The following is a 17,548-nucleotide window of genomic DNA, read 5'->3' on the forward strand; positions in this document are numbered from 1 at the left end:
GCACATCAGCTATGCTTATCAACAACAAAAATAATTTTTAAATATCATATCATATTTTCACAGTCACGTCTTTTGATCATGCAATTTAAAACTATGTCTGACTCCCTTACAATTACTGAAAACTGAAATGAGATTTTTTATTATCGTTTTCCCCCCAATGAATTGTCCAGCCATCTGTTTGTGTGCCAGGCAAGCTGGGTTGATACTAAGTAAAACTGTCAAGTTGTCAAATTTTCTTCAGTGTTTAAAAGAGCCACAGCCTCCCATGAACCAAGATCTTACTCTGACTCCCTGTGGATCCCAAGGGGTAAGCTTTAGTTGTGTGTGTGTGTGTGTGTGTGTGTGTGTGTGTGTGTGTTTTATTTTCATCAATGCTGGGTTCCTTCTTTGTGTCAGGAACAGGACATCTTGGAGACCCGAGCAGTTGGCCTGTCTGTGACTTCAGGGAAGTGTTATTCCCGAGAACTGGTATTTCTGGGTCCCCACTAAGCGGCCACGAAGATAAGCCATGACAAACAGGACTAACTGACTGTTTCTGTCCCTCTAGATTTAACTGCCCTTTTGTGAACAAAGTGACTCACACCTATCTTCAATAACCCCCTACCCAGAGCCTATGTTATGGGCCAAAAAGTTAACACTTGAGTGTCCACGGTTGTATTTTCTTCTTTACTCCTACATTCTAAAAAATTCCCTGTATTTGCCTGGCCTTTCTCTCCATACCAGCTTTACCGGGGAGGAAGAATTATAGCTTTCTAAGAATCAGACAATGTTTATCTGGTTAACAAAGGGATAAACATTGGAGGATAAGGAGAGAGACAAACAGTGGTGAGATCTAGGTGTGCAATGAAGATTTGGGGAGGTTTGTAGACAGGGAGACTCTAAAATTGCTGTGAGGTGTGAGTGACATGGACAGAAAAGGAAAGAGGACATAGGTTCATGTAGGGGTCTTAGCTACAAACAACAGAAATCAACTGGCAAATATAAGCAGAAAAAGAATTCATTAAAAAGATACCCAGTAGCTCACAAACATAAGTTACTGGGCTCAGACAACATTTGGGGACCAAGGGAGACTACGCTGCAGGAAATTATAGCAGCAGTCATGCCACAGAAATGGTTTGCTTGGGGTTGTTCCCCCACACCACTGCCTACACTGCCACTACATATGGTCACCCCGGATCCTGCTGCTATGGACCCTATTGATATTACCATTGCCAGTGAACTCGAAACTCTCTCTTCATTTTTGTGTCATTTACTCACAATTGAATGTACCAAATGGGCATATCCATCTACCCAAGCACAGGAGGTCCTGTATCCGGCCCCTTTGACATCCATAGGCAGCCTTGTGTCCCACAAAACTCACACAGTGGGGTGGAGGAGGAGTGGTTCCTCCAGAACATGCAAGGGTTTTGGATGCTTGGTAACCCCAAACCAATCCCACCAAACGTCTTCATAGAGGGAGCTGAAGCTGGGGCATTTGTTAACAGCTTCCTGGGCCCAGACATAGGCAGGGACCAAGATGTGACAGGGGGAAAAGCTGGGGTGCTGCTGCCATCTACCTTCATCCATCAAAAGACGAACATCTCCTCTGAGTATGAGAGTGAATTCAAGTGGTATAGATCATCTCTACCACAACGTTCTTTCCACGATTAGAAATGGTTTTCTCTCTTAAACATGGCCTTACCTGAAGCCTCTTCTGCTTGTCTCAAGAAGTTGTCTTTGAAGAGGAAGATGTTTGCAGATGATTGGTTTTGCTCATTTAGAAAGCAGTTTCCTTTAGGTAATGCTTATATCCTGACAAACACGTATTTAAAGTTATAAATGGCGCCAGTCTGGCAACAAATTCTATTATGAAAATAAAAGGCTGGTAAGTGTCAGATCACAACTCTTACAATCATAACAATAATTTTCTACTACTTTTCCATCTTCAGAGCATTAACTAAGTAGGCCCCAGAATAGTTCTAGAAGATACTTGCCCGCAATATATAGAAATAAAATCCAGGGCATGGATACTTGAGATCTGTCTCAAACCAGAAAAATAATTATTTTTCCTTTTCCAATCCCCTCACAGGAGTATGAGACCTAGCAAGAAGTAGAAAGAGACAGGAAAGATAAAGAGGAAAAAAGAAATCATGCATAGCAGATGAGCACACTCAGATACCCACGAGGAGGCTGAACCAACCCAGGCTGTTGGCTACCTCCCAGGAGCCAAGCCTGGGGATGTCTAAAGCCAGAGGGATGTCAGTGGGACTGAAAAACCAATGAAGCCGGCGCGGTGGCTCACGCCTGTAATCCCAGCACTTTGGGAGGCTGAGTTGGGCGGATCACCTGAGCCCAGGAGTTCAAGACCAACCCGGCCAACATGGTGAAACACCATCTCTACTAAAAATACAAAAAATTAGCCGGGCATAGTGGTGCATGCCTATAACCCCAGCTACTTGGGAGGTTGAGACAGGAGAATCGCTTGAACCCAGGAGGCAGGGGTTGTAGTGAGCTGAGATCGTGCCATTGAACTCCAGCCGGGCAACAAGAGTGAAACTGCATCTCAAAAAAAAAAAAAAAAAAAAAAAAAAAAGCAAGCAAACCAATGCAAAAACTGAGGAACCTGGAGAGACGGAAAATGATTTAGCTCTTGGAGTGAGAGGCAAAGGTTGCCCAGAATCTGTTAGATTCTTCAGGACATAGTATCTTCACACCAGTTTCCATGAAAAATATCCAGGACAGTATTTCCCAAAGTATGTTCCAGGGAACAACTGCTCTTTCGGATAGTCTCACTATTTATTGCGTGTTAAAAGGGTCCCAAGTGTAAGGGAGCTTAATCATGTTTTGAATGCCCAATCTGAACCCCATTTGATATGGTTTGACTGTGTCTCCATCCAAATCTCATCTTGAATTGTAGCTCCCGTAATCCCCATGTGTCTTGGGAGGGGACTGGTGGGAGGTGACTGAATCATGGGGATGGGTTTTTCCCATGCTGTTCTCATGATGGTGAATACGTTTCACAAGATCTAACGGCTTTATAAAGAGCAGTTCCCCTGTACACGCTCTCTTGCCTGCCGCCATGCAAGATATGCCTTTGCTCCTCTTTGCCTTCTGCCATGATTGTGAGGCCTCCCCAGCCATGTGGAACTGTGAGTCCATTAAACCTCTTTTTCTTTATAAATTACCCAGTCTTGGGTATTTCTTCACAGCAGTATGAAAATGGACTAATACATCATTCTTATGTGTTTGGCAGAAATTCTCCATTTCATGAGTATTAACTAGAGGTAGAACCCCTTTCATGACAGAAGATCAACACCAAGCACTTCCTTTCTCATCCCCCCTCTTATTTTTACCCCCCACCAAGCTCAGGCATGGGCATGCAGCCAAGATGCTGCCAATCAGATCTGCTTTCCCTAGACTTTGACTTGGGAACCAACGATACAGGAAAGCAGCTGTTCAGCAGCAACAGAGGCAACACTAAGTTTCCAGGGATGAGCATGGCAACACGGTGGCACTTAAAACCTTCCAAAGGCTTTCTTTTGTCCTTAGAATAAAGCCCCAACTGCCCCAATATGACTTATAACACTCTTTGGGATTATAATAGCCCTTCATGCACCTCATGCTCCAGCCAAACTCATTTTCTCTTAATTCTTCAAATATGCTTCTCTTACTGTCTGTCTTCTCCTTCCTTATGTCTACTACACTGTAGCCTTTGTTTGGAAACTTATCTTGCTCTGCCCTCCCCCTCCTTTTCTGGTTAATTCCAATTCATCCTTTAGGAAAATATTCCCCCCAAAATCTATGTCATGCAATCCCACAGGAACTTGAATGTCAATATAATGGCTTGTTCACTGGCATCCTGTTCGCAAACCTCTGATGTCAAAGAGAAAAGTGCTATGTCTACACTGCTTATTAATGTATCTCCTGTGTCCAGAGCAATGCTTCTCACAGGATAGGGAGTCAAACATTTATTGATTGAACAAAGTTCATCAGAAAGTAGCCAGAATCTGACTGTGCATTTTTCTGTATTCTTAGCCTGCCAATGATTATCCTTCTCTTCAATGTTTTTCTGTGTTTGTATTGAATTGAACATTTTAATATAAAATCTAGATTATAAACCAAAGGATGAAGGCTTATATGGCTATATTTATTCTAGATTATTGTTAGGCATAATGAAATTGATGAGATGAGGTCTGGAAACTGTCTCTTTCTAGAAAAGTGCTCTGAGTACAAAATGTCGAGAATTTAAAAGTGTAGGGAATAAATAGCTCCCAAGGAATAAACTATACTTTTCAATGAGATGGAATTCACTGGAATGAGCTCTTCCAGGCTAGCTGGAAGCCAGGCTGTGGAAAGAAATTAATATCCTACATGAGATGGACTATATAATCTCTTTTTTTTTTTTTTTTTTTTTTTTTTTTTTTTTTTTTTTGCCAGAGGTGATTGAGCTTATAGGTGTGTCTCCACACGTAGGAAACAGACAGTCAATAACTGACCAACGAGTGGATGGGAATGGAAACAGCTCTGCCTCCTGCACTCCCCGGTGCTCTTTGAAGTCACAAAACACAGCCCCACATCATTCACCATTTGATGGATGAAACTGCCCAGGGAGATAGGTAGTCTGGTATTACAGTCCCCATTCTACAATTGAAGAAACCGAAGGCCAGATAATTTAAGTGATTTGTCCAAGGCCACCCAGCTAGTAGGTGTTAGTGTCAGAAATAAAATCTAGTTCTATATATCTTTCTTTATTATGCTGTAAGTGTACAGAAGATAGTTTTAAAGGCTGAATCAGACTGAAGGAATCTTAAACAGTCACATCAATAACTATAGAAATTATTTTAATGCTTATCTTTTTTAAAAAAGTATAACTTGTGATGGAAGTAGCTCAACTCTCTGCAGTAGTTATGAAAAGCTTGGGATGAAATGCTCCATGTAATGAGAATTACTAGCTTCTGATAAGAGAGGGATTCAGGACTGCAGGTCTGCTTTGCTCAGGGGCAGCTGTTTTTATACAACGGTCACCGGACTCTCCCAGCAGTCCCATCTTCACTCGGCCAGCTGTGACTGGCAATCCCATGAAGAGTCTTGGCAGCGTTAAAAAGTAAACTGAAGCACAATACGAATTTAAAGAGAGTATTTGAGCAAACAGAGATCCATCAATCAGGCAGCTCCAAACCAAAGTGGTTTCCTGGGCTCGACCAAGGGAACACAAGAAGGCTTTGATAGGGTGAAAATAGAAATGAAGAAAAGAAAATATTTTATTAGTTACAGTTACACAACTGCCTTACTTGGTTTATCCTGCTGGAAAGTTCCTAGTTACAGAACTGTAAGTTAGTCTGTGGCGTCTGATTGGTATGCCCTAAGTTTTTTTTTTTGTTTTTGTTTTTGTTTTTGTTTTTGAAATAGAGTCTGGCTCTGTTACCCAGGCTGGAGTGCAGTGGCACGATCTCGCCTCACTGCAATCTCCGCCTCCTGGGTTCAAGCCATTCTCCTGTCTCAGCCTTCCAAGTAGCTGGGACTACAGGTGCCCACCACCACGCCCAGCTAATTTTTGTATTTTTACTAGAGGCGGGTTTCACCACATTGGTCAGGCTGGTCTCAAACTCCTGACCTCAGGTGATCTACCCACCTCCTCCCAAAGTGCTGGGATTACAGGCAGGAGCCACAGTGCCCATCATCCCAGGTTATGTTTGCAAGTCAAGCAAAGTTTAGGACATTTATGAGGCCTAACTGGCTTTGTCTGCTCAGGAATTCTTCAGGTCTGGCCTCCATGTTAATTTACTTTAACAGCAAGTAAGTAAAAGCTGAAGATAAGATGACAGTAATGGAAAGGTAGAGTTTTGGAGAATGAGTTGCTTTAAAATCCTACAAACCTAATGTTATGGGTTGATTTGTTGTCCCAAAAATATATGTTGAGGTCCTAACCCCTAGAATCTATGAATGTGACCTTATTTGGAAGTATCATCTTTGCAGATGTGACCCAGTTAAGATGAGGTCATTAGGGCCCCAATCCAATGACTGAAATACTTACAAGAAGAGGGAAATTTGGACACACACAGAGAACAGCATGTGAAGACAGAGACACACAGGGGGACCGTCATGTAACAACAGAGGCAGAGAAGGGAGTGATTAGCAAACAGTGATTCACACACTAAGGAATGCCAAGGGTTCACAGACACCACCAGAAGGCAGGAAGAGGCAAGGAAGGTTTCTATCCAGAGGAAGGTCTCAGAGGGAGCATGGCCCAGCTAACACCTTCATTCCAGACTTCTAGTCTGAAGAACTGTGAAAGAATAACTTTCTGTTGTTTCAAGCCACCTACTTTGTGGTACCTGGTTATGGCATCCTAGGAAGCTAACCTGATGACACAGAATCAAGCCTTGCACATTACTGTTCAATGTAATACCAACTTCACCTGGGTCCCCTGGCTATATTTCTTTTCCAGGGCCGAGAAATGGAGAAATGAGCTATGTGAATGAGGTCAGAGACAATGCAAAGTTCTGCCACTGGCTGAGACCTAAAGAGAGGCAGTTAGTGCTTCTTCAGCACCACATCCTGAAATAGAGTTTCCACTTGCATATGAGAGACAGAAAGAGAGAGAGAGACAGACAGACAGAGAGAGGGGGGGATCTGATCTATGAAGTTAGCATAAGCAAGCCAAACACTAGAGTAAGCGTACACCACGGCAAATGAGCCAGGAGAGCAATGAGAGTACATTTTGGGTTCTGCCACACCTGTGCGTAACAAGGAGCCTTTATAAAATGAGGGTTGTCGCTCAGAAGTGGGCAAACACAAAGGCCAGCACATCATGGCTTCTTTTTTATTATTAGTAGGAAACATTCTAGACATAAAACAAGTCTAGAAAATAATGTAACAAGCACATATGTGCCTCACACTCTGCTTAAGAAATAAAAGGATAATATATTTCCTGTTTTTCCTCACCCTCATCCTCTTCCTCCATCCCTAAAAGTGACCATTTTGGGGAGACAGTCCTTCATAGGTTCTCTTGATTTCTGCACATCTTACAGGAAGGCACCAACTGAAGTTTTTAAAATACTATCATTTCAAGTATATTTGCATAGCAAACAGCCTCAGAAAGCAAATGATATCTCCCTGTGGACTAAAGGAAAGACAGACTTACTGTCTGTTGTAAAAAACTTGGGTTTTCTAAGCTCAGGGTTCCTCTCCTGTAGTGCAACCCCCTGCATGTAGGTAGGTATCCGTCTGGACCCATCTATGTCACCTTCATAGTACTGGGGGACCAGAAGAAGTGAAGCTAATGCTGCTTACCCTGACAAGAGTCAGCAAATTATTTGTTTCCAACCCAGGAGATGTTCTTCTCCCAGTATCGATGACACTGCGGCAAAGGGGTAAAGTCTCAGATCCTTCAAAATTCTTGAAATCCATTATTTTAAATGTGATGTTTATCATTTCTGAGTATATACATTTTACTGAAGATGTACAAATAAAAATGTTGTATTGTTTTCCTTGTTTACAAAGTTAAATAAATGAGAAAATTAAGTATGTTTCCTTCAGCAACCTGCTTCTTCTCTCAATTTATCTTCCTGAGATTTATCCATACTGATCCATATTTCAGTTCATTTGCTTTTAACCACTGTATAGCATTTCATTGCATGAATATAATTTATCTCTTCATACTTCTATTATTTAGTTTATTTGGTTGTCATTTAGGTTGTTTCCAAATTTTATTGCTGCAACCAATGCTTGCAGTGAACATTCTTGTTTATGACTCCCTGTGCATATGTAAGAGTTTTCTTGTGCCTAAACTTAGTCATGGAAATGCTTAGATGTAATGCGAACTCATCTTCAACTGTAGTAGATATTGGCAACTGACTGAAGTCATTGCACCAAATAACATTGTCATTCGCAATATGCAAATTTCTATTTCTCTACATGTTGCAAACATGGTATTGTCAATACTTGGGAGGCTTTACCTTTCTGATGAGTGTAAGTGCTGAACATCTTTTCACAGGTTCTTTGGTCATTCTTTTTATTATTTTTTTTTAATATTTTTTGAGACAGGGTTTTCACTCCCATTGCCCAGGCTGCAGTGTAGTGGCCTGATCTTGATTCACTGCAACCTCTGCATCCTGTGTTCAAACAGTGCTCCTGCATCAGCCTTCTGAGTGGCTGGGACTACAGGAGCACGCCACTGCACCCAGCTAATTTTTGTATTTTTTTTAATAGAGACAGGGGTTTCACCATGTTGCTTAGGCTGGTCTCAAACTCCTGAGCTCAAGGGATTCACACAACTCAGCCTCCCAAAGTGCTGGGATTACAGGCATGAGTCACCACGCCTGGTCTGGTCATTCTTTTCAGTTGTTGTTTATATCCTTAACCCACTTTTTCCATTGGTGGTTTTTTTTTCTTATGAGTTTTAAGGTCCTTATATATTCAAGACACTGATATTTTGCCTGTTTTATATGTACAAACATCCCTAGTCTGTGGCTTGTCTCTTCCCCTCCTGTGTGGTGTTTATATAGCTTCTTCATTTCATAGTAGAATAATAGATGACACAGAGTTGGGTACAGTGGAGCCAGGGATTCAAAATAGTGATGGCAGCATCTTCTGACCAAACATTGCGTGGAGATTGGAACACAGGCTTGGGTTCTGGTCATGATTCTTCCATCGCTGAGTATCCTTGGAGAGGTGCCATCATGTCTATCTCAGGCTCCTCCTCTGTACATTGGAGTAGATGGTCTTCCTAAGCGCCTTCCCAGATGTAAGGTTTTCCAACACTGAGTGAAGGTCTTATGCATCAAGCAGGCAATGGCAGGACCTATGTGGAAGAGCCCAACTTGTAGGAAGCCTGTGCTGCTTTCCTGACTCCCCTTGGGGTAATCACGTTGTCCTCTGTGTACCCACAGTACTTGCTCACATTGCTACCATCATACTAATCACATTATGCAGTTATTGGTGCCTTTTCCATTTGTCTTTCTGACTAGATTGTAAGTCTCCTCGAGAGCACGGTTGCCTTTAGAATATCCCCAGCACCCCCCATAGCTCCTGACTCAGGGCAAATCCTCAGTAAATGTTTGATGGATGAGAGTGGGAGCATGGGAAAGACAGGAGGGAGGGAGGGAAGAGAAGCCTGCAGAGGTACACTCAGCGAACACAACCAAACACAGCGCAGTTACTCAAGCAGTTAAACATCTGAAAAAAGGACCATCAGCAGATACTGTTGTAGCTCTTTTACAAGTGGAGTCAGTTTTTCAAGATCATACAGGAAAACAGTGGTGTACTAAATAATGGAAACCAATAATCTCTGATTCTTAATCTAATATTCCAGATAATATAGGCTGCAGTCTCATTATTTTAGCAAAAATAAACTAGATTTTTGAATTGAATTCGTTTCCATTCTTTTATGCAACAGAAATATATTCCTTATAATTTTGAACCTTTCCCTACTGACATGCTGAAAGATTAAAAGGAGAGTCTCTAAGCTTTAAGACCTTTCATAACTGTGATCTATATAATATCAGAGATGGAAGTACTTAAATAATTCTCTCTTAGCTAGCTATAATTCAATTTCCTGCTTGTAGTAAACACAGAAAGCAAACCAGATTTATGCAATAAAAGTGCTCTTGTCATGACAACAGGAAAAAGCAACAAGAGGAAAAATCTTAGCTCTTAGGAATGGCCTTTCACAAGGTGTCAGCGCCCATTAAGCATGGTCAATACCCTGTCCTTCATTTAGTTTTGCCTTTACGCAGCTTTCTTTGCTGCTGCAAATGTAATCCAATTTTCTCAGCTGCATATTAGCCTCAGGAAAGGCAAAGCAAATTTTGATCAGGGCTCTTTATCCTTTCCTGGGGGTAATCCACTATCTGTTCATCTTGGAAAAACTGCTCAATGTCTTCTAGCTCCTACTCTAACATATTTTTGGCAATTTATTATGCCAGTATCTCTGAGTTTGTTTTTATTATGACTAGTAAGAACATCATTAAATAATAAAAAGGTTAAGTGGATTGCAAAAGCCAGGCCAGGAATAAAATGAGGGTGTGGAGATGAACAGTGAAGTGGGATAATCATGGCAGTGATACATCTGTTCTGCCAGTCCAGTGTCAGCCTCAACAAACACCAGCTTCCAGACCAGCTCTAACATTGGTGACCTCATGGATGTACATCTCAGAACAATGGGCAGTTGGCGAGTTACTGACAAATGGAGTTATCCATTAGATGGTTTCTTTGGAACAATCCTTTCCAAAGTCTAGTCCCCACCCATGTACATCAGAATCCCCCAGCAGCTTGCTAAAAATTTATGTTTTTAAGTTCTATTCTTGATCTGCCAAGTCAGAAATGCTGAGGGTTGACTTGAGGGATTTGCTTTGCTAAAACGCACACTAAAATTTGAAAATCTTTGCCTTAGATCAAAGTGTGAAAAAAAAAGATTGAGGGAAATCCCATCTGACATTAAGTACTTAAGAAGGGAGGCGGAGGTTGCATCTTAGGTGAAAAAAGGGAGGCAGACAAGTTCTTTAGGTTTTATCTCAGTTCTGACTGCTATAGCTTTTAAGCCGGACCAAAGTGTGCTCTAAAAACACATGCTATATAATGCTGGTGAGTGTCTGTATTACAGCCTCAAAAGTGAGCCTGCTTCTAAGCTAATGCACTCTGCCAGGCACTAAGGATGCCAAAGATGAAGTTTGCAGCTTCCTAGAAGAGCCAGGCAGGTAAACTAGTAGTTTAAATATCATGTGGTCCACAATGAGATGCAATTTTACACCCACTAGGATGGCTATATTAAAAAAAAAAGGTAGTGACAAGTGTTGGCAAGGATGTAGAGAAACTAGAGCCCCTATATATTGCTTACTAGGTAAATCACTGGAATGTAAAATGATGTACCTCTTTGGAAAACATTTTGGCAGTTCCACAAAAAGTGAAACATAGAGTTACTGTGTCTCCCAGCAATTCTACTCATAGGCATACGCCCAAAAGAATGGAAAATATATGTTCATACAAAAATTTGTATACAAATGTTCACAGAAACATTGTTTATAACAGCTAAAAAGTGAAAACAACCCAAATGTCCATCAGCTGAAGAATGGATAAACAAGATGTGCTATGTGCATGCAATGGAATATTATTTAGTAATGAAAAGGAATGAAGTACTGATACATGCTACAACATGAATAACCTTAAAAACAGTATGCTAAGGAAATAAGCCAGATACAGAAGGACACGTTGTTCCATTTATTTGAAATATAGGCAAATCCATAAAGACAGAAATTAGGTTAGTGGTTGCCAGGGATTGGGGGAAGGAAGGAATGAGGAGTGACTGCTAATGAGCACAGGTTTCTTTTTGGGGTGAGAAAAATATTAGAATTAGAGAATGGTGATGGTTGCACAACTTGGTGAATATATTAAAAACTACTGAATTGTGCACTTAAAAAAATGAATTGTGTGATGTATGAATTATATTTCAATTTAAGTGATAAAAGAAATGACCAAGAAAAATAATAAAGTTGACTACATTTTAAGGATACTATATGTGGTAGAGATACCATATAGAGGTAATCAGAGGCCACACAGCACACCCACAAAAGGGAGGGACACCACTTATTTGGTAGGGTAGGAAAATGTTAGGGAAGACTTCCTAAAGGAAGACTTTAAGAATGAGGAAGATATCCAAGGCCAGTCAACACTGGGGACATAACCTTTTTGAGAAACAGTAATTGGACATGACAAGACAGTGGAGGTGTTGGTAGGCAAAGAAACTAGAGACGAAGGCACGGAAGACATCAAGAAGAGGTTTGAGGGATTCAAATCCGTGGAGAAAGGGTGAACTTTTAAGTAAGTGATGTTGGAATGACTGGAGAACCGTATGAAACAAAGATAAAATTGCAATCACTCCGTATACTACATGCAAGTATCGATTGCAAAGGGATTAGAGGTTTAAATAATTTTTTAGGATGAAACCATAAAATACTAAAAGAAAGTATGAACAAATTCTTCAGTAATCGGGAACTGAAATTCTTCAGTAACAAGGAAGTCAATGAAAACTTCCTTGACTATGACTCAAAATTCACGAAAAAGATTGAGAAATTTGACAACTTGAATCTAACGACACCTCTAGATCTAACTACCAGTTTGCAGGAAATACAGGAGATCAATAAAACCTGTTCAATGACACTGCAGGGTGCAATCCACAAAATCCGGAACATGGGTTCTTCTACAGATTTGTAATGCTGTTTTGTGAGCTGCTTTCTTTAACAAACAAGTGTCCCCAGAAAGGAGAGAGGGGTACCCTTTACATTAAAAGAGACTCAAAAGACGTATGAACCAACTACAACATACGGGTCTTGTTTGTGCCCAATTTTTTTTAACTGGAAAAAAATTTTGAAACAATTGAAAAAATTCAAACACTATGTGGATGTTAGTGATTGTTAGGATTATTAATTTTATCAAGTAGGATAATGGTGTTGTATTTAAGTTCAAAAGAGAAAGCTTCGTGTCTTAGAGATATAGACTGAACTGTGGTGCGGATAAATGATGCGGTCTTTGGTGTGTACCTCTTTTTCTTTCTTTCTTTTTTTTTTTTTTTTTTGAGACGGAGTTTCACTCTTTGTTGCCCAGGCTGGAATGCAATGGTACAATCTTGGCTCACTGAAACCTCTGCCTCCTGGGTTCAAGTGATTCTCCTGCCTCAGCCTCCCGAGTAGCTGGGATTACAGGCATGCGCCACCACGTCCGGCTAATTTTGTATTTTTAGTAGAGACTGGGTTTCTCCATGTTGGTCAGGCTGGTCTCAAACTCCCAACCTCAGGTGATCCACCCGCCTCGGCCTGCCAAAGTGCTGGGATTACAGGCGTGAGCCACCGCGCCCGGCATGGTGTGTACTTTCAAACAATCCAGTGGTGGGGGTCTATGGGAAATAGGAGGTATAAATGAAATAAAATACATTTGTTAGTAATTATTAAAACTGGATGATAAGTATATGAGCACTCATTATAGTATTCTTGTTACTTTGGGGTAAATCCAAAAATTCTTCAGAGCCACTGAAGGCCTTTTCAACAGGGGAATGAGGAATGACAGATGAAACTGCCCTTCTAGCAAGTGCAGCCCTGGAGTCGGAAGATTAGATAGGGGCTGCCAAGGAGGGTCACTGTGATGCAGGACTGAGCTATGAGAGTGTCACTGGGGGTGGAGGGGAGGATCTGGGTGTGAATGGTATTAAGGACATAGAATCAAAGGAACTAAAGAAGCAGGAATCAAGGATGAATCTCCAGTTTCAGGCTTAGATGAATGGCTGCACGATGGGGCCATTCAACAATCAAGGGAATTCAGAAGAAATTAAAGTTAAGAGTGAAGGGAGTGATCAATTCCATTTCAGATGCTTTGAGTGTGAGGTGCCTGTGGAAGATTCAGAGCTTAAGAAAGAGGTCTCGCTAGAGATATGGTGGCAATTTTCAGCTGCAGCATAATTTCCATGGAAACATGTAGAGTGTAGGCACAAGAAAACTCTCCCTTCAGGGCAAGCACTTCCTATCAAATTAGTAAGTTACTCTTGGGCTATTTTAACATTTAAAAAGCAATGCAGTGGCTTAAGGAGAATGATATGAGAACCAAATGGCAGTATATGACATCTATGCTATTCTGTTTCCTCCTAATTTCCATTTTGAATTTGCGATAGATCATTAGGGCTTAATTGCAGGATTTTCTTGTTTCATTTTCTTTCTTCTAATAAAGAAATTTTCAAGAGAATACTAAGGCATCAGAAAAACAAAATCTCATGTGGAAGATTAAATTTTGTTGTTGTTGTTTTCACCCTATCTCTCTTCTATTTTGTTCTGTTCCATGTTGCCTATGGTATTACAAAAATTGACCCATCCTGGCTAATACGGTGAAACCCTGTCTCTACTTAAAAATACAAAAAACTAGCCGGGCGACGAGGCGGGCGCCTGTAGTCCCAGCTACTGGGGAGGCTGAGGCAGGAGAATGGTGTAAACCCGGGAGGCGGAGCTTGCAGTGAGCTGAGACCCGGCCACTGCACTCCAGCCTGGGTGGCAGAGCAAGACTCCGTCTCAAAAAAAAAAAAAAAAAAAAAAAAAAATTGAAAGAAGGCCAGGTGTGGTGGCTCACACCCATAATCCCAGCACTTTGGGAGGCTGAGGTAGGCAGATCACTTGAGGTCAGGAGTTTGAGACCAGCCTGGCCAACATGGTGAAACCCTGTATCTACTAAAAATACAAAAATTAGCCGGGCATGGTGGTGCACACCTGTAATCCCAGCTACTTGGGAAGCTGAGGCACGAGGATTCCTTGAACCCAGGAGGTTGCAGTGAGCCAAGATCACACCACTGCACTCCAACCTAGGCAACAGAGGGAGACTCTGTCTCAAGAAAGAAAAAAACAAAAGAAAGAAAGAAAACACTAACACCATCTAGATCCAAAGTCACATTCACTTTCCTGTCTTTAAAATAACCATAATAGGGTTAAATTCTTGGATTGATATGCATGTATTCAGAAAGACCTATGGAGTTACTGACATAAAAAAGCATTTTGTGTCAAGGATTGATTTATACCTTAGAGCAAGGGAAAGAGAAGAATACTCAGCCCTGTGATATCTGTTGCTGGGGAAGCGTCATGATTTATTGTTGGTGGGAGCATCAGGCCATCTGTTAGGCTTTAATAAAGTGTGGTCATAACATTTTGATTTGAAACACAGAATGATTTACCAACCCAAAATTAAAGTTTTTGAGCAATTGAAGGTCTCACGGGATTTGTTTTTGAAGGAGGGTGGCTTTGTATGTGTTGTTTTATTTTTAGATATTTGTATCTTTAGCATTTATATTCAAATAAGAAGAAAAACACATCAGTATCTTTCTTTTTCTGTTCTGGGTTCATTCTCAAAATCTTGTGTTGCCTGCTCCGTTCAAACTCCTCAGCTTGCTATTTGAAGGCTTTATAATTTGGTCTCATCTAAAATTAATGGAATCAAAATTTTAGCAGGTTGGATTTAGGCATCATTTAAAAAAATTCTCCCCATGCAATTTCAATGTGCAATCAAGGTTGAGACCCACTCTGGTTATAATATGAATGAAGAGAAACAACGGGGGCATTTGGATTACCTATCCTGAGAAGCAATTATCAGAAATTAAAGTGTTTCTGAACCTCATAGGGCAACTATGGTGTGTGTGTGTGCGCGCGCGCGCGTGTGTGTGTGTGCGTGTGCACGTTTTGCATTACCTCTTTCTCCCCTGCCATGCAGGTGACCGCCGTGAGGGTGTATGTGAACAGTTCCTCTGAGAATCTCAACTACCCGGTCCTTGTTGTAGTTCGTCAGCAGAAAGAGGTGCTGTCCTGGCAGGTTCCTCTGCTCTTCCAAGGACTGTAAGTGGGTTTTCTTCCAGGCAACTTCACTACATTTGGTTTTCTTCAGTGTCCTAGAACTTAATTGATCTTTTCCCCAATGAAAGGAAAAATCAGACATTTGGAATGTCGAGACATTCTGCATACAAAGTGCAAATAATGATCATGGTGCACTCTCTGACCTGTTGGCTCTGTTCAATTTTTAAATGAGCACTCTACCTAGACTGGCAACACCTAGAAGAGCTTTTACCATTTTAAAAACATACTATGATACTCTGTAGCTTTTGGGTACTGGGTCAACCAATAGTCCAATGGGCTACGTCCAGCAGTTAACATAAATGAGTAACTCTTCCCCTGTTCTTCAAAATGCCCATCGTGTGTCTGCATTCTTCATTCAATAATATTTATTGAACACTATTAAGTGGTAGGTGCTGGAGATGCAGCAGTGAAAAAACAACAACGTGCCTGCCCTCCTCGAGTTTCTATTTTTGCAGGAGAGAAGTGTGTAAGATACTACTGCATTAATAAAAAAACTTGGAAGGCATGCAAAATGCATGCATAACATTATTTTTAAAGGTTGAAGAATTCGAGGACTGAAATACTGACTCTGATAGCTTTGACTTGGACTCCAGGGCTTTCCTTACTCTCTATTTTAGCAATAGTTTGAAGAGTAGAAAATGGGAATCAGCTCGTTGTTTTATCAAGCCAGTTTCCCCCTCAAATTGGATATTTATTCCTCATTGAATTAGGAGAATGGCTTAGGGTAATGTAGATGCCGCTTAAGTGAACTAGTCAGCACAGAACAGTCCTCACATCCCTGCTATTATATCATACAACCCAATGCCAACAACACTAGTTCTAAAATTACTATTGATAGTTCTAGTCTAAAATTCAAAACATAAGGACTTGAAAACAAATTTGGAGAGAAGCAAAATGAGATAGGCTCCTTTCCCTACTCATTCATTGAGTCTTTTTCTTGTTCTTGTTTATTTTTTTCCCCTATATTGGCTGCTTCAGATACCAGAGGAGCTACAACTACCAAGAAGTGAGCCGCACCTTATGTCCCTCAGAAGCAACCAACGAGACAGGCCCCTTGGAGCAATTGATATTTGTAGATGTAGCATCCATGGCACCCCTGGGTGCCCAGTACAAACTGCTAGTTACCAAGCTCAAGCACTTCCAGCTCCGGTAAGCGGGACTTCCTCTGTTTACGTGTCTGTGCTTCCTGTGCTTGTGGATGCTCAATTCATCTTCCATCCTTACAGACCGGGACTCTCAAAGGAAATTACCCACTTAGCGTATGATTTCAGCACCTGCTGAACTCTCCTTCCCATAACTGAGCAGCAGGGCCTTAATCTATACAAAAGAGTGGGAGTGCAGAAGGTGAGAGTGGTTGACCTCATAGGTGAATCTGTTTTCAGGGATCAGTGTGAGGGTCCTGTCCAACCTGAAGCCCAGGCAAGAATGACTGGTGACTAAATACTTTTGTATTCCCAACCGGTGCCACAGTCCTGAAGGAAGTTTTGTTTTAGTTCTAGGGAAGACATTAGGCTACTTTTCTTGTCCTTATTATTACTCCTGCTTTCTCCTTCCAGGTTAGTAACTTAGGTAGGAACGCCGCTTTGCCCTTTCTCGGTGTGACTAGTATTGTTTTCCCCCCGTTTTTTAAAAAACTAAAATAAACAGGCAAGCTCATTGAAAAAATAAGCATGAGACTTGCATGCTTCACTAAAGAAGCTACCCAAATAGTAAAACAAACAAACAAACAAACAAAAAACCACCTCATTAGCTATAAGAAATGTAAATTAAAACCATAATGGGATTCCATTACAACTACCAAATTGCTATAATTTGAAAGGCCTACATTCCACTCCTTTGATCTATACTCAACTCCTAGATATCTAATTGTGGCATTCATTCAGTGGGATACTACACAAAAATAAAAATGAACAAACTATTGCTATACCCAACAACATGGATGCATCTCACAATGTTGAGAAAAAGAAGCCAGGCCAGGCGCGGTGGCTCACACCTGTAATCCCAGCACCCTGGGAGGCTGAGGCAGGTGGATCACCTGAGGTCAGGAGAGCGAGACCAGCCCGACCAACATGGTGAAACCCCGTCTGTCCTAAAAATGCAAAAAAAAAATTAGCTGGGCAGGGTGGCAGGTGCCTGTAGTCCCAGCTAATCCGGAGGCTGAGGCAGGAGAATGCTTGAGCCCAGGAGGGGGAGGT

The 17,548-nt window shown here is 41.3% G+C and overlaps 1 protein-coding gene across 2 annotated transcripts in view; it reads left to right on the forward strand.

Moving 5' to 3' along the window:
• The window catches only part of SIDT1 (SID1 transmembrane family member 1), a 97,597-nt gene that overhangs the window by 14,371 nt on the left and 65,678 nt on the right, over positions 1-17,548 (forward strand). For both annotated transcript variants that reach the window (XM_030941182.1, XM_010361023.2), the window contains exons 2-3: positions 15,214-15,335; positions 16,332-16,502. In XM_030941182.1, the coding sequence (XP_030797042.1) occupies positions 15,214-15,335; positions 16,332-16,502 (293 nt within the window). The remainder of the gene's footprint in view (positions 1-15,213; positions 15,336-16,331; positions 16,503-17,548) is intronic.

The sequence above is a fragment of the Rhinopithecus roxellana genome, chromosome 1 (assembly GCF_007565055.1).
Source record: "Rhinopithecus roxellana isolate Shanxi Qingling chromosome 1, ASM756505v1, whole genome shotgun sequence".
Taxonomy (NCBI): domain Eukaryota; kingdom Metazoa; phylum Chordata; class Mammalia; order Primates; family Cercopithecidae; genus Rhinopithecus; species Rhinopithecus roxellana.